At 40.2% G+C, this 25,469-nt stretch overlaps 1 protein-coding gene across 3 annotated transcripts in view; it reads right to left on the reverse strand.

Annotated features, from left to right (window-relative positions):
• The window catches only part of GRM8 (glutamate metabotropic receptor 8), a 570,128-nt gene that overhangs the window by 303,835 nt on the left and 240,824 nt on the right, over positions 1-25,469 (reverse strand). For all 3 annotated transcript variants that reach the window (XM_019543461.1, XM_019543459.1, XM_019543460.1), the window contains exons 4-6: positions 11,829-11,964; positions 11,181-11,335; positions 10,582-10,719 (exon numbers count right to left, since the gene is read on the reverse strand). In XM_019543461.1, coding sequence (XP_019399006.1) covers positions 10,582-10,719; positions 11,181-11,335; positions 11,829-11,964 — 429 coding nt within the window. The remainder of the gene's footprint in view (positions 1-10,581; positions 10,720-11,180; positions 11,336-11,828; positions 11,965-25,469) is intronic.

A 25,469-nucleotide genomic window follows, 5' to 3' on the forward strand; every position in this document is an offset into this window, starting at 1 on the left:
GAGTTTCTCCCATGTGGTGGCAGGGAGAAACAGAAGTGGTGGGAGAAACAGGAGCCAGGTTCTAGTGACAGCCCACGGAAGACCAGAACTGTGTCATTCCATCCCACTGCTTGAAAACACTGCTGGGTGCTTCCCTACATTTTCTATAGTTCAATATCAGTATAAGTAAACCTTAGGAGATCAGTGGTAAGTGGAACAGAACATAAGTGTGAATACAAAATAATGTTTTTAACATCAGGTAAAATTAGGTAGTAACAGACTGAAAAAAAAATCAGGTTCTCTTTACTCCATCCATTTCTTTAGTTTATCATATATTTAGAATGTGTTGATCTCCTTCAAAATCAGTATTGTTTAATAACAAGAACGTTGTACAGTGAGAGGCTAGTAGATGAGTCTCAAATATTTTCTTGTAACTGAATCTGCAATCAATCTAATTTATATTTGAAATACTTTTTTATAGTTACAAAATGTGAACTACGAAGAGAAAGCTACTCATATCTTTTGCTAAAAACTTATATTGACTTATACTGGAAGATTCATATAGATGCCTGAATCAACTCATTGTTCCAGAAGATTAAAATCATAATAGTACTAGTATTATATTTTTCTCAGAACAGATAATCAATGGTGTAACATAGGGCTAATCTGTGAGTTAAATATATGTGATAAGTCAAGGGCCAGCCACCAGTATTCATGGCCAGGAGCTGATCTGTAGGGCTGTGCGAAGCTTCAGTCCCTGATTCAATTCAGCTGAGATTTGGCTGATTTGGTGGCCAAATCTCCAAATCTGAATTGAATCAGAGAACCCTTTAATCTCTCCAAATTGAATTGGAACCCTCCAAATCAATTCGGAGAGATTCAGCAATTCGGACATGGACACAGCTTTAAGTGTTTTTTCTACATATCTCTAAATACCAGGTGACTTATGAATGCTGCAATGCTGGGGTGCATGGAGTATCCCACAAAACCAGAGGGGTTCCCCAGTGTGCTTTGCAGCAGACCTGGAAGTGGACCAGAAGTAATTCCAGTACACTTCCAGGTCTGCTGGACAGTGGGCCCCCCTGCACCCGTGTGGCTTGGCGACTGGTGCCTCCTGTATCTAGGGGGGCACCTGGGGTCCCCCCACAGTCAATCACCAATCCAGGGAGGTGGGGGGGGGCAGTGCACTCCCCGTAGGAACCAGAAGTACTTCTATTCCACTTCCGGGTTCACCACTGAGTACATGGAGGGGCCCCCCACACTCCTGTGGGATGCTCCATGTGCTCCAGCATCACAGCATTCACTAGCTGTGCTAGTGCCTTGAGGTACGAAGAAAAAAACTTTTAAAGCTCTATGTCTGAATCACTGATTCTCCAAATCAGCATCGAATCTTCAGATTCGAATTCAGTCTAATTGAATCAGGGACAATGGTCTGTATCAAGGAATCAAATCACTGTTCCTGATTTGGGCCAACTCCAAATCTGAATTGAATAGGGCCTGCTTCACACACCTCTACTGATCAGGTAGAGAACTGTGGCTCCTGACTTGCACCAAGAGAGAAGCAATCTGTTAGATATCTATAAAAGCAGCATGTTATTCCCTTGGCTATAGCATTTCAGCCACTCCGACTGTTATATTGGGAACATCAGAGTCAGGATACCAACCATTCTTTACTCCTGCATAAGGCAGGAAGTAGTGATCCCATGAGACTGCTCTCCCCATCATGCCAGGAGTGCATAAGGCAAAAGGTCATGTACCATTATTTCCAAGTGTGAATGTATAAAGCATGGATAATCCTTCCCTGGAGGCCAGATGCCAAAAATTAGGTAAATAATGGCCATTTTGAAAATCTCAAACTGCCTTTTACTATATGTAATCATTAGTCTAAGGGAAAAACTAGTCAGGAATAGTTGTATATAATGAATACATAATAAACTTGATATTTTATGTATATACCATAACCTAAAGTGCTACATTACACTGCACCATATAATGTACACTAATGTGTACCCAAACTGTACTTACACTATGATGGGCTCTACATTAGCTGTTACCAAACAGGAAAGAGATGTAGGGGCATTTATAAATGTGCCCTGGAAGGTGGGCACTTCAACTAAAAACACTAATTAAAAGCACCCAGAGCATGCATCACATGTGCTGAAAAACTGGACAAGTTTTAGATTAAAGTGCCCCACTGCCATTTTTCAGCACTGATACACATGATACTGGAGTCTGCCAGAGTGCGGTAATCATCACACTCCAGCAGACTCAATTAACTGAATCTGATCCAACACGCTGTAATTATACCATGCCGGAGCGGCCTCCCTGTACATGTATAGGAGCCATGATGGTCATTGTGGACAGTTCACTAAAAACATTAGATCAGTTCTCAGCAGCCATTAAAAAGGCAATCAGAATATTACAAAATGGAAAATATCATTATGCCCCTTTCTAAATCCATTGTGTGCCCAAACCTTGAACACTGTGCCTAATTCTGGTCCCCACACATCAAAAAAGATGTAGAAGAACTAAGACAGGCACAGTGAAGGTCAACAAAGATTTTTAGTGGTATGGAGGAGGTTCCATAAGAAGAGAGACTAAAGAAGCTAGGCCTATTCAGTTTAGAAAAGAGACGCTTTGGTGAGACATGATAAGTGTTTAGGAGACACTAAATGGAGAAGAGATAGGAAACAGGGATGTATTATATACTGTAGTGGAAGGGGAACTACATGTATGTTGAGTCCAGGCATGGGCAGAAGTAACTGAAATCATTATCTTCTACCAACCCCAAAGAGATCCACAGAGGTATGGACTAGGTTGGGCACTGTCACTTTCCCTGCTCTCACTGAACAAGTGCTAGGGAAGAAAGAGCAATTTATCACCAACTTTGAGGATCAAGGCATGAGTATGGAAGGTATTTTGAGAACCCTACAGTTTAAATCAGAAAGATAAGCTATATCCTAAAGCTCATGTAGACTATCATAGCTTCTAATGCGGAAAAAAATACCAGTCTAAAAAGTGACAGAGACCAAGGCTTGAATTCCTTGTAAAATACAAATTGTATAAAACGAAGTTGTCTACAACAACACTTTTCATGTTAGAATAAGCAACTGTTAGAAATAATGTGGTTTGTATATGAATACAAGTCTAGTTTCTTCATATGAATACATATTAAAAAGAGGACAAGGACCAGGTCTAAATCATCTTTGAAGATGCCTTCACATGGAAGAATGCAAGATAAAAAACTGGCATCTTTTCAGATTCCTATGGAGACAATACAGGAAGGCTGGGAAATCTAGAGTGTTCATATGCTGAGGAGAAAGGCACCTACAGTTAGCTGAGAAAAAAAACATTACACACGTCTGAATTCCAGGACTTAGCCCTAAATTAGAGCTGCATATAAGTTACTACCAGCATTTCCAAATCCATAGTGCTCAGAGGGCAGGTTCCCAACCCAGTTACAACAGTGATATCAGTACAAATCACAGCTGCCCTAGTCACTTCAACTCAAGTGGGACATGGTGACTGCCTACATCTCACCCAACACCCTTGTGCTTACAGGACTTGCTCAGTAAGAGAGAACATTGGGTCCTAGACCTACTGGCTAGGGAATTTAGCCTTACATTACCACTTCTTAGGGACTGGTCTACTGTTTGTGCCTGGTGTCAAATACACATTTGCTTTTGCATATTCATGTTTTGATTGAATACAATATACTTCAACCTACTGGCTCCATTTTGACTCTTTTAGAAGTTAGATGACAAAAAGCTGTGCTTCTCAGTTCCCTATCATCAAGGCAATTTGACCTAAACAAACACATATTCTGATCTCACAAGCAGAACAGGAAAATCTATTTTTCAATTCTGCTTATTATGACAGGATGACACATTCTTAAAGGTCAGCCACTATAGCAGGACAGCAACTTTTCATTTGGAGTTGACTTCTGAAATTGGAAGCTAGATACACTCTGAAAACAGGGTGAATTTATTACCTAAAAGATGACTTGGTAAACAGATTAGATTCTATTTGATTACCAGAAGTACTGTTGGTACCACTTGGGACATGATCTGCCATCTAAAAGGCAAAGTTAAATGCTCTCCAACCTCGTGTATTACTTAATAGCACAGTAAGCAGATTGCCTTGCTTGTGGGCTTCTCCAGGCAGGCTCTTGATCCCTTAGGAGAACCTCAGCAAGTATTTTTTAACACAGCCTGTTTTTACCCATAAAAACAGAGTCTTTAAACAAACAAAACAAGCAAACAAAGTCTTGTCATCTTTTCCCAGACACTGGAAGGGTTCCCCTATGGCTCCAGCCACACAGCAGTCTAGTTCAACAAACCATGCAGACAATGGTTCATCCCACCACCTTCCTCAGGCTCACAATTGATCCCTCACAGTTTGCTGCCCCTCCACCCTGCTCTTCTCTTTGGGGCTTTAAGGTCCCAGTTAGCCCTCCCTGATTAACAGCCTTCCCATAGCTGCAGCTACTCAGAGGAGCTGGCTGCCCCCTCTTAGAGGACAGGCTTCCCTGTTACACACATGACACAGTTGATTTAATTTTTCATTAGACAGCATGTGACTTCTGCACTAGGGCCAGGTACAGACATTACACTTTTACCAGTATAAGTGATCAGAAACTGGTCTATACCCATAACAGAACAGAAGTTTAGCACACAGAGACTGATTTAAAAATGGCAGAACCTGATCTAAGATTTGTTGCCCCTCTCCCCAAGAAAGAGCAAATGTGTGTTTTGTTCACTTCTAACCTAAACTGCATCGCCTACAGAAAACCATGTAACTTAGATTCCACCCTGGGTTTTTTGAATGTCTGTACCTAGCCTAGATGCTTTAGTGTAACACATTTTTAAAATTCTGAGATAATGTCAAAACAAAAGTAGTAGCAGTTCAAAACATACAGTAGAGGCAGCTCCCATTATCCTTTTGTATCTAATAGAACATAAATGGAAGGCAAAAGGCAAGATTCAAGAACAGACAAAAACAGAAAGTAGTACTGGGGCATGCTCAGAACTATCCAGCCAAAACAAGCGACTACCCCTGCACAGGCATATCCTAAGGCATTCATTCTAGGTTTCTTAATCGCACTTCTGAAAGTGGCTGCCTAAACTCTAGGCATGGGATTTTTTAGCATCGTCATGCCTAAATCCCCTTGTGGATCTCACACTAAGTTCATCTTGAGCCACAATGCCTCTTGGGCCACGGCATACCAAACAATAGACCATCATAAGCTACACTTCTTTTGGTCTTAATTGAGAAACAATACACTGCTTTTTCACACAGAGTGGTTTTCAATTCATTGTGAAGTATACTTCAGAGTATAGATTATAAGAAATTGATCTATTATGCAAGTTATGCAGACATTTGCTGGGTGTTTCAAAGGCTCATATTCCATAAGCAAGCTCTCTCTTTTGTTCTACAATTTCTCCCATCACTGTTTAACAAGCTAATGAAAAAAGGTTTTTTCCATTAATTTTTTCAGTTTGCAACGCTATACAAAAATAAGTTTATTTTAGATGAATTAATGCATTTGCAAAGTTCCCAAATAGGTACCATCTGTCATACTATACTGGGAGTTTTCCAGTGAAAAAATCAAGCTGATAAAACAAATTCAAATTTGCATAATTTGCACAGGTCTCTATATGCTTTTGGAATCTCTTCTCCCATCTCTATTTTTAGCAGTGCAGTCAGTCATTATAGGCATTTAAAGGCTGATTGGGTTTGCAGAGTAGTTAAACAAAATGCTAACCACACAGAAACAGAAAGAGACTTCTTCTCAAAGTGCAAAGAGATATGCATGAAAGAACACTTTTAATTAACATTTTTGTTGAGATTGTATTGGAAGACTGGATTTTACTGTTCAGAAGATTTAAAGCACTATGTTAAATATATGCCTGAAAGGGATACTTTGGGGCAAATTCAGACCTGATCTCAATGGAACTGCATCTTCATACATCAGGTCTGATTTTGTCTCTCTAAATTTTACATATTACACTGCCTTTGCATTAGCCTACATTAAATGTCTAGTTATATGTAGTAAGGATTCTCTAATAATTCTAGTTACAGTAAAAATCTTGCCAAACCTCCTACATCTCTAGAACAGGTCAAACCTTAATCAACTGAGCTGAATTGAACTAAGCAAACTTAAATGTACACTTAGGTTGACTCTGTCTCTCTTTAATCCCTGTTCTCTAGCCCTTAAACCTCATTCTCTGTTACTATGCTTTGGATCTTCCCCCATGAGTATAATATTATCACTGCAACAGCATTAGAATTAGGAGAATTGTTTGGGGTATTTTTAATATTTTAACATTTCATATTTTAAATTATTGGGTCTTTTTATTTATCTTTTGGACCTGATAATGCAAGAGATCTTGTCTTTTGAAAATTGATAAAGTGAGAGACCTTACAATTCAGTGCTTTACAGTAGCTCTATCTATCGAGCTGTATTGGATTTTCCTTACCAGATTGCAGCCTTCTAAGCTCTTCAGCTGGACAATCTCCAACATATGAAAATCAAAAGTAGGCAAAAGGCCTATTGCCTCTGCCAGTTCTTTCTTAAGCAGTAGATGGAATTTTTCTCCTGAATGATGTGTGATGAAGAGCCTTTCAGTCTTAAAAATTCCTTCTTGGATAATAAATGAAAAACTTGTCCCTCCAATGTGGAGGCTACATAAGATGGAAAAATGGTTTCCAAGTTCCTTGATAATTTCCACCATCACAGATCCTCACAGGAGGTGAGAGGCTTCATACCAGCTATGAACTGACTGCCCAGAGGAGTTTTCCTTTGACTGACTTCTCTGTGAAATCCTATGAACTATGAACTTTCATTTCTACCCAAGAGAACTGCTACAATCTTTTCCCCAATGCCTGATGAAGGGTCTTTATGGCCAAAAGCTTGCAATTAAAGATTTGTTTTTGCAAAAATCTTGTTGGTCTAATAAAAGATAATCATCTCTACTACCAGTCCTGATTGCCTTTTCCTCTAGACCAATACAGCTACAACCTGGATACCTGACAGAAGTTCCTTGATACATTGTTGCCTTCCTAAACATTGTTTAGCTAAGAAGGAAAAGTCCTCTCCTCTTAATTAGATGCCTGTAGCCTCCACCTGAAGAGCTAAAAATAATACCTTCTCTTGAAGCTGAGAAAACTTATACAGACCTTCTTAGCCTATAAACTTCTTTCTTGAGGAACATTATTGAACATTATTATTGAACAGATTATGGTAAAGCATACCTAGCTATAACTTTAGTCCTTGATTTCCCTTCTTTTTTAACATTGGATATTACCATGACACAGAAATTGGGCTGGTTACATTGGCATATGCATCTACATCCTACAGTGGCCAGATGCAATGTGATAAAAATAGGAAGAGGGGAATATCTGTTTTTCTGACTCAAATTTGAAGGGACAGTGTCACAGGTAGCCAAGCAAGAGGCAACAGTGGCAGGTTAGAACTGCATTCTGATGGGGAGGGTGTGAAACTGAGCTTAGGCTAGCTATTGAGTAAGCAGCTCAGCCATGCCAGGTGCCACAGAGAGGAGCAGGCAGTTGATTGAGCTAAAGGGGACCACCTGGGCTCAGCAAGAAAGCTAAGGGGGAGAGGGGTATCACATGACTGGAAAACTCAGCCCTGAGACAGAGAAAGTAGTCAGGTCCTTATCCCCTAAAGGAAAGAAGTTACTGCCTGCTGGAAGCCTGGAGAAGGGAATGCAACGTGTAGAGACCTAATGTTGGGTATAAGATTACTTTAGAGACCAGTGTATTGATGTTTGTGTTTAAGTTTGACCAGAGAACCAGGTTGTAACTGTAGGGGTGCACAGCAGGGTACCTGGAGTGCCTACTGTTTTGAACCCCTATACTGAGCAGGCAGAGGTAGCTGAAGAGGGGATAAAGCCCCCAAGGGGGCAGAGGTAGCTGAAGAGGGAATAAAGGGGGGATAAAGCCCCCAAGGGGACTGAGTGGACACTCCATCCATCCCACCATCTTAGCCATACCTACATACCTCGATGTGTTTTTTCTACATACCTCAACGTGCCAGGTGTGGCTAAGATGTGCTTGGCAGTGGACCTGGAAGTGGACCACAAGTACTTCCACGTGGGGGACCATCCCTTGCCCTAGCAACTGGTGCCTCCTGGGTTTGGGGGGGGTACCTGGGGTCCCCCCACAGCTGATCACCAAACTGGGAGGAGAAGGAGGTTACCCCGCACACTCAGCAGTGGACCTGAAAGTGGACCTGAAGTACTTCTGGTCCATTTCCAGGTCCACCAGCAGGCATGCAGGGGACCCCACCCACACACTCCATCTGCCCCAGAATCTCAGCATTCATGAGCCACGCCTGATACCTCAAGATATGTAGAAAAAACATAAAGCTGTTTCTATGGCCAAAATCGCTGATTCTCCAAATCAGAATTTAATCTTCAGATTTGACTGAATCGAATTCAGTCAGTGATCAAAATCATCAAATTGAATCACTGTCCCCCAAATCAGGCCGAATCCAACTCCAAATCAAATACTACCCATTTCGTACACACCTAGTAAGTAGTACTTCCCACCCTGGTTCCTGGCCTTCCAGGTTTTAAATACTGCACTCTCTGCCCAGCTGGGTGACAGAGGCAACACTTAAAGCCCAGGGGCTCATCAGTGGGTTGTCAGGTTTACAGCCCAGGGCTGTGGAGAGAGCCTGGGATTTCCCAGCCCCAAAGCTGACAGGAGAAGGGGTTTGGTCTATGACTCAGCTGGAGCAGTGGAAACAGCCAAATCACAGACTGTCTCTCTGGAGAGGAGAAACAACAAAACAATGCATGCTGCTAAAAGGCAGCAGTGGAGCTTCTATTGGTAAGGTAAGTATGGAAGCGTTCATTCCTCTGGTAGAAACTGTACTGAAACTGACTTCCACCTTGTTGGTGGAGACAAAAGTTTCTACTGGACCCATCATCTTTGGTTCAGTAGAAACTGCTTGAACACTTGTACACTCAGCGTTTCTACCAGAGAAAATGCAATAAGCTTAGTGAATGGTCTCTCATTATTTCAGCCATGCAACAGATTTATTAAATGCTTCTGTTCAGCATTCGGAGAAAATATCAATGCTATAATATAGACAATAGAAAGTTTATTTTCTTTCCACAAAGCCAAATGATGAGAAATTTGATTTTTTGTTTTGTTTTACAACGTCTTTAAACTTAGGAATTTCAGGATTTGACCCATATTAATATGGCATTTAGCATAAACAGCAATTTTATTTGCTGTCAATCAAAAGGAAAAAACCCCCTAAATTGTGTCCACATTTTAATCAAGAATATATGTAGACATGTATATCTGGAATGAAACAGAAGTTAGGTAAATCCTGTGCAAACTTCAACCTGAAAGCTTAAACCAAATCTGAAGCATATCAATATGTGGATACCCTCCAAATTCTTCTTTTCAACTTTGATAAAAATCACATTTTATTAGTAGATGCAGTAGTCTCTGTTAACCCAAGTTGTGTCTTCAAAACTTGGGAGTCTCTTAGTGTTAAAGGATTTGGTGCTTTCTGAAGCACAACAAACTGAGTGTATGGCTGTGTGGCCGTCTGACAATCTGAAGTGTTGTACAGAGGTACCCCCGCTAATGTAGGAACTAATAGTTGTTTCTTTGTGACAGCAAGGTCAGCTGACCTTGCTTCTCATCAGGGTAAATTAGCCCATATTGAACTCTGTAGTACCATGGCTAGACTTCTTGTGGTACTTGAGCTAGCTTTTTTTAAAACTAGTTCACAATAAACCCTACAAACTAGATGTTCCCTATGGTCTAAATCTTATTTTCCCTTCCTGCGCCTAAGTAACATTTATGTAATCATGTAACTGCAGTTTTTGGCACCGACACAGTTTGGGATTCCATTTCCATATGTGGCAAAATGGGATCTCCCTGCGAGTGTAGCTGCTTGAAGTAAAATGGGGAAAGGAAGAAGAATATCATCCTTCCTTTCAGCCCAGTAGCCTAAAGGTTAGGACACTTGGCCAGGGAATAGAACACCCAGGTTCTAGCTCCTCCTGAGCTCACAAAGGTTTAGACCTGTGTTTCCTGCTTCCCAGAAACCACCAAGTTCAAGGCTGGCAGTGCCCAGAGTGCTCTCTAGCCTTCTATGTGAAGCTGGCTAATAAAACTTTCATTTAATATTTACTGGATAAGGTCAATAAACAGCACTGCCCCAGGATACAGGGGCCCAGGCTAGAGCCCTTCCTTTTGGGGTCCCATCTCACTGAACTACACTTAATCAGGCTTGTTTGTCTTCCCCTGGGCTAGTCCAGTGGGCCAACTTCCTAGAAATAGGATCTAACCCAATAAACCAACATGTAACTAAAGCTATACCTGATAAAAAGAGTTTGTAACCAACTAACAAAAGAAATACTAATTTTAAAAGCTAACAAACAGTAGGAATACCAACTTATGATAGCATAATCAGTGCCTTGAATAGTAAGGGTTTGTATGTGAATATCTGTCATAAGCAGCTTATCAAGTTACCAACAAAAGCCAATTCCTATAATATTGTCTTCTAATGAATTATACCAAAAAATAAGTATATATTTTATTCTAGCAGTTTACCTGTGCATTTCTTGATATTACTGTTTCTTTTTCCATGTGATCCTAATTTGCATCCAAAATTCTCTTCCCAAAATTCTGCAAACCATACATTTCTTCTGTTATTAGCAAGGGTACGGCTCCGAAAATATCGATCAAATCCTACATTTAATAAAAGAAGCACAAAATATGGTATAAGATAAATAATACATCTCAAAATGTGTGTGAAGAATTTTGCATAAACAAGACTGAAATGCATACTTGCAATATATAAAGGTATTAACTACCTGAATGAAATTGTATTTAAAATTAGAAATAGTACTTAGGGAATTAAAACTGTTACATACATTTATAACTCACAGAAATATTTGTCCTGGAAAAATATTCTGTTATAGCAATTATTGCTGGTACCAATTCATAATGCTGCTGCAGATTACTAGAGGTGAACAAAATCAATGCAAGTGGTTACTATATACTAACTAATTCATCATTAATCCATTGAAATACACTAGAAAGAGATGGTTCTGCCAGGTATCCAAATGGCCTTGCAGATCTGGTTCAAATTGACTCAAAAAATTTACTGCATGTCTTTTGTGTCACTACTGTGTCATTATTGCTCTTACCATCTATAGAAGCTCTTTTGGGCAGAATGGTGACTGCTCCTTCTGCAATCTCTTCCTGTTGATAAACAGGTGAAATTTTTGACCCCCAACTATCTGAGCCAATCCAAAGAAAATGTCCTGTTTGATTAGCTTTTTTGGCTGCCTCTAATATTCTCCTGAGAATAAACAAACAAAATGACTAGTTAGACAGAATGCACTTATCAAGAAATAATACTGATTAGACCCCCCTTCAGCATTAATTCTGGCAATACATAGTCTCACTTTAACCAATTAGACAATCATTCTGACAGTCTAAAGTATATCTCTCGACAGGGACAGTGTTCAGATCTCAAACTACTGTACCATACATGTTAATTTGCCTCATCTTTTCCCCTAGCTATATAATTGTGTCTATCATTCTTGTTTGTTTCATTTCTTTCAATTCCCAAGTTACAATCTGGAGGATCTTCATTCCTAGAAACTAAAAAACTGTTAGGTCTCTGAGGATCAGAGGCATAGCATGATGTATAATTGCAACTGAATGTCCTATAGACCAGTTCCCAAGAATATTGATATTGGAATGCAGTTTGAAATCTTTTAGAAAGTCACATTTTGGTGAATATATTTCTATAAAGAGCAACTTTTCAACTTAAATTAGGAAAGACATACTTAATATCATCCTCATTTGCAAACATGATTACAGCTCGAGCATTAGGAGTTTCCAACAAGCGTTTGATGATCTTGTCAAACTCTCCTGGTTTTGGTTCACGGGGAATTTTTAAAGACTGAGCAATACAAACACCTCCTGGGGAAAAAAAGAATAAAAAAGAAAATAAAATTTAATTGAGATGAAATTCAGAACTGTTTATTTATACTTAATCAAACACATAGCTAAACAGATAAGGAAAACAAAATGGTAGTCTGATAGGTGGAAACATTTCAGCCAAACACCCCTCAAATAACTGTCTCATCCACAGGATATGGCTATCTCTTCAAAAAAACCCTCTAAAAATCCATAATAATAATGATGCGTATGGTTTTAACTTGCACGTTAGACCCAAATGGAAGCTACCTAAATACTTGGTTCTATGTCTAAAATGTAAAGGACACAATAGACCATATCTCCAGCTGGCTTAATCTGGCACAGATCCATCAACTTTGATTATTTACACTAGTACAAAATCTGGCTCTTTTCATAATAAATGTTATCATATGATTGTATTTAGCCTTGGAAATTACCTGCAAGCTGGCAGTAATCTTGTATTACTGCTAAGAATCCCTCTCCCAATGAGGGGTACTGTGACATACCTCTGCTTATTAAGCATGACAATGAGTATATGGTTAACGGTAAATATTGTGGTTACAGGACTGTGGTAGTGAATTTGTAATCCTCTCAAGGGAACCACAGACTGATCTTTTCAAATTGTTATTATAGCATTCTTAATTAAGTTGTCTTAATTATTTAAGCATCTTATTAAAGATGCCTTGAGTCATCAATGAAAATTCTAAATTACTAATCAGTGAGTGAACACAAACTCAAAGACGATATTTATGTCTTTTTTTGACAGAAGCACGAGAGAGCTAATTAGATTTTTTACATTTTAACTCTTCTGCAGGAAGCAATGACAGTTTACAGGAATGCAGTGTTATCCAGTGAAATAAAGCAGGAAATTCTCTGTGTGGGTGGAATTTAAGGCTCCTTATTTATATACCTTTTGAACATACCCAGAAGGAACTTCATTAAGAGGCCATCTCATAGCATTTAGTCCAGATGGGTACTAACGTACTGTACAATGGTTGACCTGTATAGTGTTAGATGTCATTACTTCTTTAAATTATTTATCTGAATGACTTTCTCTTTAAGAAATATAACTAAAACTTTCAAAGATCCTGATTCCTCTATATACCACCTCTCTGCAAAGCCTAGGACTACCAGGATGAACATGAGCCGCCGATGCAAGGAAGTGGTCAGTAAGGCTAACCGCACCTTGTCAGGCATCTACAGATGCATCACAAGCAGGTCCAGGGAGGTGATCCTTCCTCTCTGGGCACCGTACTTCAAGAGGATGCAGCTAGCATTGAGAGGGTCCAGTGGAGGGCCACCCACATGGTCAAGGGGGCAGAGGGTCAGGCCCTACAAAGAGAAGCTAAAGGGCCTGAACCTGTTCAGCCTCCATGAGAGAAAGCTAAGAGGGGATCTGGTGGCCATTTACCAACTCACCAGGGGGGACCACGGGAATTGGGGGAGGCTCTGTTCCCCAGGGCACCACCTGGGGTTACTAGGAATAATGGCCACAAATTGTTAAAGAAAAGGTTCAGGCTGGACATCAGGAGACATTACTTTACAGTTAGGGCTGCCAGGCTCTGGAATGGACTCCCAAGTGAGGTGGTGCTCTCTCCTACCTTGGGAGTCTTCAAGAGGAGGCTGGACAGATATTTGGCTGGATTGATATGACAGTGGCACCCATCCCTGCCCAGGTCACGGGTCAGACCTGATGATCTGTTTAGGTCCCTTCTGACCCTAAATATTATGATACCTGTGAGAAATAAGCCCTGCTCACTCACTCCCACTTCACCTGTGCCTATTCTCAGCAATTAGAAAAAGTTAGATGGCATAGAGGAATCCTGAACACGTGTCCAGCTAGTCAAAGTAATTAAGTGCTTAACTCTTAATTTGGCACCTAATTCCCATTGATATTTACTCTCATCTGCTGTAATCAACAACAAAAAAATCTTCTTATGGAAAACATGTTCATTAAACTGGCCATTATAACTGTGATCAAAAAGTGTTTGTTGCCAGAAAAAACATTCCAACTGGAACCTAAAGAACAAATAATAAATTATGCATCAATGGAGAGATGTTAAGATCCACAAAAGTTGGTACTCGATACTAATAGGGAAAAACAAAATGCCTGCCAGCCTACATTTATAATGAATTCTACAAGCTGTCTTCTAATATACAAAACATTTTGTGCCTATCCAAATCTAGATACTAAAACCAGTGGGAGCTAGGGACATAAGTAACTGAAAGGAAGTGTCCACGTCTCTCTAGTGGCTTTTAATACACTATTACTTCTCCTGAAGCACTTCATTTTGAAGTTGATACAGGCTCTGAGCTTTGAAGAGGGGCAAGTGACAAAAGTGCTGTTAAGCCATTCTTGTGTTCTGGTTTTAAAAGGGAGGAATTTTAAGCCTTGGGAGGAAAATTAATTTTGAACAAGTGGATGCTCAAAAGTAGTATCAACATTTTTATTTGGATACTTTAGGACAAATCATGGAGGCTTTAAAGAATCCCATTGACTTCAATGGTACATTGGTACCTTCCCAATTCAGGATCAAGACCTAAGGAAATCATTAACAGATAAAAGATGTATAACACTATCTACTGTTATAATAAAGAATTAGTACTTTTGTCAACCTCATGAAAAATCAGGAGCTTTAGCTAAGGACAAAAATGTCATCTTTTATCAGTGGACTCAAGTTTTATTATGAAAATTGTTCTTTTAGGAAAAGGAAACTACCACACAGTTTTCTCTTGAACTTTTCCCTTTTTCACAATGCTATGAAAACAAAAATATTTTTACAAGTGAGAACACCCACCAATTCTGCTTCAAGAATAACATTTGTGCTGAAAACAGCTCTCATTCACCTATGAAGAAAAATGTAGAAATGTATATTCTTTCTATTTGCTCAGTTGGAATATTATCCTTTTTCTGGTATTCACATTTTTCTCACAGCTTTATTAATAACCACATTTTTCACAAGAGGTTCCTATTCTGGCTGTAAACAGAATTGAAAACAAACATTGGGTGATCTTGATATCTATCTGGCATTTTCAATGATCCATCAATGAGGTGAAAGACAAGGCATATAAAAAGGTTTCGCCTGTAGTCTAAAAATATGCTTACTCATTCTGATGTACAGTGAAATAGGGGAAAAAATCCTCCATTCTAAGCTGTTGCTAGGTTAATGAAGCTGTACACCTAATAATGAATACTAAAAGAAGTATTTCACAGACATAGTGTAATTTTTTGTCATTTTAGGAATAACAGTTTTCTGATATAATAAAAGTCTTGAAAAAGAACATTAGGCTCTTAACTGCCAAAAGTTAGCCAGGCACAGAAATGAAAACTAATCTGGAAAAAAAAGAAAAGAAATAACTTTAAAAAAAAAAAATTTGTTACCTCATAAATTTTTCCACCATTTTTACTCATGCAAATGGTCCTTTAGGAAAACCCATGCTCTCTACATGATAGGCACATCCAATAATTGCAAAAGTACACACATACCATACACATGTACACACTATATACTATGTACAGATTGACATCTATAGTCTATATTGCATAGACATCAAGGAATGAAAAATGTTAGTACCTGAAATTATTAGAATCTAAATGGCATAGCAGAAACACAATTCTATCATTATATCAGTAATTTTGATTGCAACTGTACTCTACATTTTAATATCCCTATGTTGAAGAATGTTCTAAAAACAAAACAAAATGCCCTCCAGCCTTGCTGTTATATAATGAATTCTACAAGCTGTCTTCTCACTCACAAAATCTTTTGTGTATATTCATATCTATATGTTATACACATATCTGTGACTGAAACAAGTATCAGGATATCAGTTTTCAGTTAAGTTTGAAAAGATACATCCACAAAGGCATAATGCTATGTAACAGAATCCACAGTGAGGGTTAGGTACCCAGGGGGTGTGTGAGGGGGAATGGGGGGGGACAACTGGGTACCTAAAAATAGGTAGCCACTAAGAAATGCTACAGAGAGTGGTGTGACCTAGTCTCAGTGGTTAGGGGCAATTGGGATTTTTTTCTAATTTTTATCTAATGACTATATTAAACAAAATGCATAATGGCAGAAGAGACTTGAGTCCAGGTAACAGCCCATCATTAGGCACATCCCTCCTGTACTTCCTTCTCTGGGCTAGGACTCCCACATTCTACTGTTCCCAGCTTCAGCTGGAGGTATGGAAGATGGTCCTACCCAAGTAGCCTATAGCTTCATAGTTAAGGCAATGTTAGGAGCTGGGAGTTGCGGGTTTGAATTCCCTCAGGCTAAAGATGGACACTGAATGTGGATCTCCCACTTGCTGGGAAAAAGTTTTAGGTTACTGCCTAAAGATGGGCACCAGAAATGCCAGTGTCTCAAGCAAATACTGGGCCCACCTCATTTCTTTTAAAGAATGAATATAGGCATCTGTATAAGATTCTTGCCTGAGATCAGAGAGAGGCAGGGTTTCAGATAATCCCCTATGCTTATTATTTATTTCCCATTGGCTAGATCTAGGTGGCTCCCCACTCATCCTGTAGGTTTCCTAGCAGTCTATTCTTAGGCCCCATCTACACATTACACTAATGGTGTGATTAACCAGGTAAGTATGCCTTAGATGGTTATCCAGCTACACACATTCAATTAATGACATGAAAAAGAGGAATAAGCTACAAAGTTATTCCTCAAAATGTGTAATTACTTTGTAGTTGCGTCTTATCACACCATTACTTGAACATGGGGCCAGAGGTCCCTGTGCCTGAGAGTCTCATCATCTTCCAACTGGTGGGGCCCATGTTCACCCCTGAGCCTGGGAGCTCCCAGTTGATGCTGGTTCCCAGCCACAGGAGCATATGGCCCCACAGCTGGGAGCCCCATCAACTGACAGGACTTCCAGTCATGGGGGAGCCCCATGCACCCCTGTGGCTGGGAAACAGCATTAGTTGTGGTATCCCTAATACAAAGCCCCTTGGGAGCCCCCATGGCTGGAAGCGTGCTTCTTGCTGATGCAGGGGAAGCCCAGGATCAGGGTGATGGGATCCGATTTATGATCCCATAATCATGCTTCTAACCATGCACATGTGGCATGGGAGGAGAAATGACTGGATTGTACATTAGATCCCATTGCACCTACCTGCATGTGTAGAGGGGCCATAAGGATAATAAGAATTTAGTTCACACACTGGACAGGAAGCATCTTGGGTGCAGACAGAAGTACAGCTCCAGATTTTTACCTACTTGGCTATTTTCGAAGCAGTCTGTAGCCATGCACTTGTGTTTGGTTATGGCTATAGACTGCTTTCTGTGGCCGGATTGGGCAAAACTTGTCACTTCTGTCTGTGCCCCTATTTATAGGTTTAGGATTCTATTCTGGGGCCAGATGACTAGAAGTTACTAAAAAATAGAGCCCATAGCTCTTAATTTGGACTTTAGCTCAAAAGCATTTACAGAAGTGCTGCTCATATGGCTCATCTCATTGTTGTGTTTGAGTGCCTACAGTTGCATTGGGATAGAATTTTGTCACAATAGCCTGTAAGGAAGTTTGTGTATTCTCCATTTAGAATACCCTTCCCTAATTCAGAAAGTTTCCATAAAAGTTGGTCCATTTGAAATATAAGTGCCTACCATAAACTTTGTTCACGATTAGAAAGTTATGGCCCTAAAATTAAACAGATTCTTGGGGGGGGAGGGGGGGAGAGAAGGTGGAGGTGGGGATGTTCTGGTTATTTTCCTGACTGAGAACAATAAGTAGCTCAACATAAGACAAAATGCACGTAAGGTAACATGTCTGAAAGCTTAAGGATTCATGCTGTCTCTAGGTTTTCATAAGAAAAATAGAAGGGTAGACCTTGGTGACATTTTCTGAAGGTCCTGGAGCTTCTTTCTACCTACTTCATTTATTCTATAATTTAAAAGCCTTTCATGCTGTCCCATTTTTTATCTTGCACATTGTACTTATGTTTCTTCTATTAAGAACAGTCTGGTTAAACAGAATTCCAGGATGTCAGCACATTTTGGACCAATTGCAACTTTTAATTTTGTTGATGCTCCAATAAAAGAAGGCACTGACTTCCATGTACCAAGCATGGCAGATGTCAGTAGTATTAATATATAACAAATAAGCAATGTACACTGTGTCTGGACAATTCCATTTCTAAATGCTAAACTCAGCATCCAGTAGATTAATATTTCCTAACCATCTTCTGATTAAAAGAACAAATGTTGTATTTCAAATGAGCGACAGAAATTATACTCAAAATAGCCTTACCTAAAAGGGCACTGATTGACCTCTTGAGATGCACACCATTTGTATAACAAAGGTCATGAGGAAGCATGACCTAGCTAAATACAGAACAAAGAATCAGGTACTTCTGATTCCTCTACCTCTGAAGTCAGAGGTAGTTAGGGATAAACTGAAAGAACTGTACTGCATCTACTGTGTAGGATAGTTGTACAACCCCCACAAGGGCACAGGATGCATCTCACTATGCAATGGGATAACAAATAGGCCTCCTCCATCGCTGAAGGCTGTGAATCATGAGCTGGGAACAAAAAAGCTGGCAGTTCAAGCAGGTGTTTGGGCAAGTAATCTTAAATCTCTTTTTTTTTTGGTATTGGGAAGAATTTTCACACTAGGATGGTAGTAAAACACTGGAACAGGTTATCCAGGGAGACAGTGGAAGCTCCATCTTTGGAGGTTTTCAAAACCCAGCTAGACAAGCTTTGGCTGGGATGATCTAGTTGCAGGTGGTCCTGCTTTGAGCAGGGGGTTGGACTAGATGACCTCCTGAGGTCCCTTCCAACCCTTATTTTCTATGATTCTATGAAAGACATTAATGGGAACCTTACATCTCCATCAGCTAGTACATGGCTTGGCTTTCTCCCGACAATTTCTTGGGTGATTAATGTGGTACCATGGGAATAGCTTCTTTTAGGAGAGGAGGGATCCCTGTAGGCAGCCAGGAATTGTCTCTTTCAGGTTCTCCATCTGTAAAGCAGTGATAATATCTAACTATCCAAGGGGGCTGTTGTGAGTATTAAAGCTAGTTAGTGTTTGAAAAGTGCTATATAAGTGATAATTACTATCTCATTTGTCTCTAACTTAACAGCTAATAATCTGTGTGCTTTTAAAAATAGGATACAGTCAGACCTGGATCCACAGACAATACATTGTTTGGTTGTTTTCTTTGTTCTGATAAAAATCATGTCTTAAACAAACTGTTCAGTGCCAGACTTGGCTTGCTCATCGGCACTGCACATAACAGCTGTGGGAAACAGGATATCAACCAAGAAGCCATGTTTGCAAAAGACTGGGAGCATAGTAGATTTTGAAGATAGCATAAGTACCTTAGATCAATACATTTTACTTTCATTTGTGTTTCTACAGTGATGATTATAAGCACAAAACTATAATGAAATGCAATGCCTATGTCATTCTAAGGGTTACACTTACAGTAGCTTTTAGAATGATAAATATTCATTTTGCCTCTCCTGGGTACTGAAGTCACAAGATGACATGTTAATTGTAAACAATTAAATACCCAAGAAAGCCGAGGTGGGTGTCAGTGGAAGTGATGCTGAATGACTACATAGCATACCAAGGAGATGTAGACATGCACTAATATATATCTTTCCTAACATGGGTAGGACTGAAGGAGTAAGCTGAACTGCTAATTAAGGACATAGACTATCTCCCTGAGTAATACCAAAGCATTATGCATTCTGGACAAACTGCAAATAAGGAATAAGTTTCTGCTCCAGTTAAAAGTAGAAGAAAAGTGTAGTATCTGTAAAGTTCAACACAAATGCATATCTTGAGCCATACTATTCAACTTTTACAGCTGAAGGTTAACTAGATAAATGGGGAAATAAAATATCTTAAAGGAGTGAGTAGAACTGAGATGCGTGGCTGTGGCAAACTGTAGAAGTTGAATATCATGGTCCCAGATTTTCACTTATCAGGATTTTCATTTGTTCATTTACCTTGTCAAGAAATAGAGGCACGTGTCCTATGCCTAAGATTCACTTATGATACACACTTACGATAAACAGCTTTGTCACAGTCTTGGGCCTTGAAAATCACTAGAAAATGTGCTTTGTCATCAGGATATATTGAATGTCGGGTCCGTACTGTAATTAATAGTAATGTTAAAAAAAAGACAGCCTAGACCTGAGAGTAGGTAGTAAGGGTTACCAGCCTCCACTGAAAGCTGCCAAATCTTCAGGGATACTGGCATGCACATTAGCTAGACTAAAGTTAACTCAAGTATGCTTACCCAGCTAGAATTACACCACCTGACTAGAGTGAAGACATATCTTAAAACCTCATGATTTATTGCCGCAGAATCTTGCAAAATATCCCAGCAAATGACCCAGCTAATATCATGAAGTTTGTTGATTCTGCAGTCAATCTTAGCAATATTCTTTGATGTAGGTAATACAAGGAAAAACATTTAATAATTTATTATAGTTTGCTTTGAAAGCATGAAGTGGCACTCAGTGTCCAATGCACTAAAACATAATGCATTTTGATGGATGATATAAGATTTTGTTGTGATTACTTAGGAGGCAGAAAGTTACTAGGTTTCAGTGAAAATGCATTTATTCTTTACAGAAACAGATAATAAGAATTTTAATATTGTTTATGCAGTAAAGAATGTATGTACAAATAGCAGAATTCTTTTTTTTCTACTATATACTGGAGCAGGGCACTAAGGTGCCTGCTACTTGAAAAGCAGGAGTATTGGCTCAGGTGCTGGTTGCTAGGGGCAACCAGGAGGAGCTAAGGGCCTACACCTGGTGAGTCAGCTGACCAGAAGGGGCAGGGCTGACTACTATAAAGCACAGACTAGAGGCTGAGAGTGCTCTTTCAGCTGGCAGCCAGAGAGAAGGAGTACTGCCTAACTAAGCAAAAGAGAAAGGCCTGAATGCGAACAGTTGCTTGTATGAAGAAGGTTGGAGCGCCCACGGAGGGTGACTCAAAGGGGGTTAGCCAAGCGGTTTAGTTTTATATTATAGCCGAGGGGCTTGTTTTGTTGTTGTGGTAATACTGGAGGACCGGGTGAGGTTATTAGGGGCTGGACAAGGCCTCATAGGGGCTCCACGGTAGCGTGGGGACTCCGGCACCAGAGAGGGCACAGCATTCGGGGGTACACTGACCCCAGCCCTGAAAAGGGGAGTGAAGAATCAGAGGCCAGGTAAGGCCGAGGCCGCCTGAGCCCTACAGGGGTTTCAAGACCCTAAGGAGGAGATTTGGGGCCAGGCAGGGCTACAGCCACCTGAGCCCCAAGGCAGCGGTAGCCCCAAAGCAAGTGGGCGATTGACAGGTGCCAGGTGGCACAGTGGCAAGGCAAGTCAGAGAGCTTTGGTGGGGTGCGCAGAGTGAAATCGACCAAACAACGTCCGGTACATCTGCGAGGCTTGGGGCGTGGTACAGGGGTGGTTGGAGCGCACCGAGTCACCCAAAATAGCACAGGGACTGAGATACATCAGAGCACCGTGTCCAAGGGGACAAAAGGCAGCCTCCCTTATACATAGTTGACATCAAAGACGTGGTGAATGAGATGATGTGAGGGTGCTTTAACACTGACTAGGCATGGTAGGGGGTGCTAGGGGAGATCACGGCCACCCCTAGGACCCCATGCTGTTACATATACACCAAGGGTTTTCAACCTTTTTTAACAAGTGTACTCCTCCTTTTTAACAAGGCACCTGATGCAATGTCACATGCACATGGCTGGAGGCATGATGGTGGGATCACACACACTAGATCCCATTGTGCCTTCTTGCCAGTGCAGGGCAGCCTGATCCCATGCTGGGAGACCCCTCAACTGACCCAAGGCTCTAGCCACAGGGACACTGCAGGGGTCCCCATGGCAGGGAGACCACATCAGATATGCCCCAGCCATTGCGGGTTTTCATGCACCCCTGCACCTGGGAGACCACAGCTAATGTATATGCATGGGAATATAACCTGCAATAAATGACATTTTCAAATATGAGATAACCAAGGTTATGGGAGATGGAATTTCCCTCACAACAACAAATTGTTTGCCTTACCACTTTACAGGCATACAATACGGTGGCCTTTCTACACCAAAAATATTCAGTGATCAATAGAGTTTAACTATAGCAGCTTTCCAGTACTACTGGTATTTACAGTTCATTTGCTGCAATTGATATGTGCCTTATGTCACCACTGTAGATGATATGAATGCCTCTCTGTGAAGAAAAGTGGTTTTCTCTACTGCTATAGATTTGTAACTTAAAAAACACTTGCAGATAAAAAGGAAATACCCACTGTTAGTCCTTCTGCCATTTTCTTATCATTCCCCCTAGGGTAGGGATAATTTGTTTTGTTTTCTGAGGGGTGTGGAAGGTTGGAGGGTGTAGGCTTTCATAAAGCCACTAAACTTTAAAATTTTGACAAAACATATTTGACTTGAATCTGCTTTCATTTATACTGGCATGAAATAGTGCAAGATCAAACACCTACTTTTGGAAATCTGTCCAATACTTTTCTCCTAAATTCAAACAACTGGTAAGGTGAGTAATCACTCTCTGATAGTCCTTCCCTCTTTTCTAAGACTACTAATAGAGAGAGAGAGAGAGAGAGAGAGAGAGAGGGAGGGAGGTCTGAGAAAGTATGCACAAATCTCAAAGAAATGTCTCTAGGCATCTGTGTCATCTCCATAACCTTAAATGTTCATGTTTAGTAGGTGTGTCTAGCTTCATCAATCAGCTACTACAGTAGGAGCAAACCTTTTTGGCAGGTGTGCCACAAAGAAAGCTGTGCCCCCTCCCCATGTACATGTTCAGGTCTGGATCAAAACTTTCAGAGACCTAGGGGCTTTGTTCAATCCATTATAATGTCAGTCATATGGAGAAAAAAAAAGGGGGTTTCTTAAATGTACCAAATGCAAAAATGATCAATAATTGGTGATCAGGGGTGATGCTTTTGTCAAAGATTTAGCTGATTGTCTGATACCATGTGAAAAGGTATGATACACCCAACTGCTGGTAAAACATTGCTAGTTTTCTTTACATAGTCCCAGCCATCTGATACGGGATTAGGTTACAGAAAGTTAATATATTCCTGTCACATGGCAGAGACAAGTACACTAGCAACGCTGTTACTTGCCAAGTCACAGCAGGCATGCCACAAGTGGCATGCAATGGATCTAGCAGGCAAGAGAGATCAGAGTAATGGATCAGTCAGCGAAAACAGGAGCAAATAGGGCAGGTAGGTGAGAGCAAAGCAATGGATCAGGCAGGAGAAGGAAATTGGAGTGGCACCTGGGGAGGATCCAGGGCTTACCTTGTGGCACACTTGCCAAAAAGGTTGGCTTTCACTACACTAGCAGAATGGTGAAGCTAAGTCAGACCTGATAAACATATAGATTTAGGATCGTGGAGATGACGGGTGCTTAGAGACATTTCTTAGAGATACTTTAGTGCTTTCTGGGAAGAAAAGAAGCCCCTGCATGGGAAGGGCTGGATTCTGCCCAAAGCTTTTATTTATTTATTTTAATAAAGCTCTTCCTCACCCTCAGCTCAACAGGGATCTTCTGTTTATTTTTTTTTTATTTCATTTCCTTCCCTCCCTTTTTTTACTTATAATATTTAATCAGTTACATAAGATGACTTTGTTGATTTGTTAAATTTTTCTGCACCACTTGTTATTAATGGCTAGTGGTAACCTATTTTTTCTCATGCCTGTTTCCTCCTGTTATTAAACAGATACAGGCCTCAGCTTACCTCCCTTTTGTATACTTTGGGGTATATTTCAAGTCATGCTGACCTGGCTTTTTCAGATGCTCTTCAACAAAAATAATAGCAATGATCATTCTTGGCATTCTGAACCTGTTGGCCCTGATTACATTAGCCTCGCGCTTCCTTGAGGTAACAACTAATAACAGCTAACAGCTCAGAATACCAAGTACTTAGTACATATATGTCCTTGTTTCTGTGCTTTAGATAGGACTCTCTCACTGTGCCCATCACTTAATTAATGCAAAGAATATAAGCTTGCGCCTTTTTTAATTCCTTCAGCTGAAAATGTGAACTGCTGCCCTTACAAGTAATTGAACATTGCAAGATGTCTTCAGTGCATTGGAATTTTAAACAAAATTTCTTTTGCCAATGACTAACTGCCAGGATACTGGCTAAGAAAGATAACTGGTTCCACTTTTCTTTATGTGCTCTTAGCCAGCCATTTTAGCAATGGTGTAGGTTATATTCAGCACACAGTTTATCACATCTTAAGTAATACCCATGTCTGTATTTGAATTAGGTTAAATCTCAATTGTTTTGTTGTGTGCCTGTAAACATCTCCTTCCATTTTCCTGAGGGAAGGTTGAGATTGCAGTTTGGGTTCTAACAGTAGCCTATTGCTTGTAGCAAAAGTGTATGAAAACAACTGGGTTTCAATTGGTTTCAAATCAAAATCACTCCAAACAAGACTCTGATTCTGGGTCCCAAATTCTTCAGAAGAATTCCCAGTAATCACATTTCTGAATCATATTCATAATTTCTGGAAGATATTCTTCACAATCTAAAAATTCAAAGGATAGAGTTTATTCTTCCACTTTATTCCTATGTAAGTTGTTTCAATAGTAAATTTAATTAAACATTAAAAAAGCCTTTTTTTCTACTTTGCTAAATTTAATTTCAGACCTACAGATCTAGTTTTCCCTCTTCCTTCCAGTTCAAATAGCCTTCCATGTACTTTCAGAAACCTCTTTCCCACATACTTCCTGATAGAGTGCGTCTTCCCTGGTACACTTGAAACCATTGGTAAGTAACAGTCCTACCCATCTCCTCCCACACCAAACCTGGAAATGAAACTGCACTGGAGGTAGCTCTGCCTCTGCCACTGCTCTCAAGTTTTTTATTTCCCATGGACTTGAGAACAGCATGAAAGGGCTCTGAACACAGCCCTGAGCACTACCTCATTTCTCAGCACAGCTAATACAGTGTGGGAGCAGTTAGGGAGCACATTTCTTAACAGCAGACTCAAGATCATCTGCAACAAGTACAGACAAGACCATGGACTGTAAGCAGGTCCCTTTGTGCCATTACTGGGACAAACAAAATTGATTGAGCTTCTTTAGTTTTTCATAGCAAGTCATGTTTTCAGGACCTTGAATCATTCCTGCAGCTCTTTTCTGAAACTTTCCTATACCTTCCACCCCAATATTGTTTTTAAAGGGCAAAATGAGTCTATTTGATCTTCAGTTTACAATATGCAGGTCTCAATATCCTGTGGCCTGAATTTTTTGGTAATATCAACCCTAGCACTTAAAGGTGTTATAGCCCGAAGTACATGGGTTTGTACTTCCTTCTCCAGTTGAGGGAATTATTGGCAGGGCAGTGTGCTGCGGAGGGACACCAACAGCCCAGCAGCCATCTCCATCCCCTATAGAGTCAGGTCCAGTCAATCAATTGCTTAACTATATACAGATTTATTATCACAACAAAACCATTAAAGGTGTGTATATGTATGTATATGTATATATA

Source organism: Crocodylus porosus, unplaced genomic scaffold (assembly GCF_001723895.1).
Source record: "Crocodylus porosus isolate Cpor-Errol unplaced genomic scaffold, CroPor_comp1, whole genome shotgun sequence".
NCBI classification, from domain to species: Eukaryota; Metazoa; Chordata; order Crocodylia; family Crocodylidae; genus Crocodylus; species Crocodylus porosus.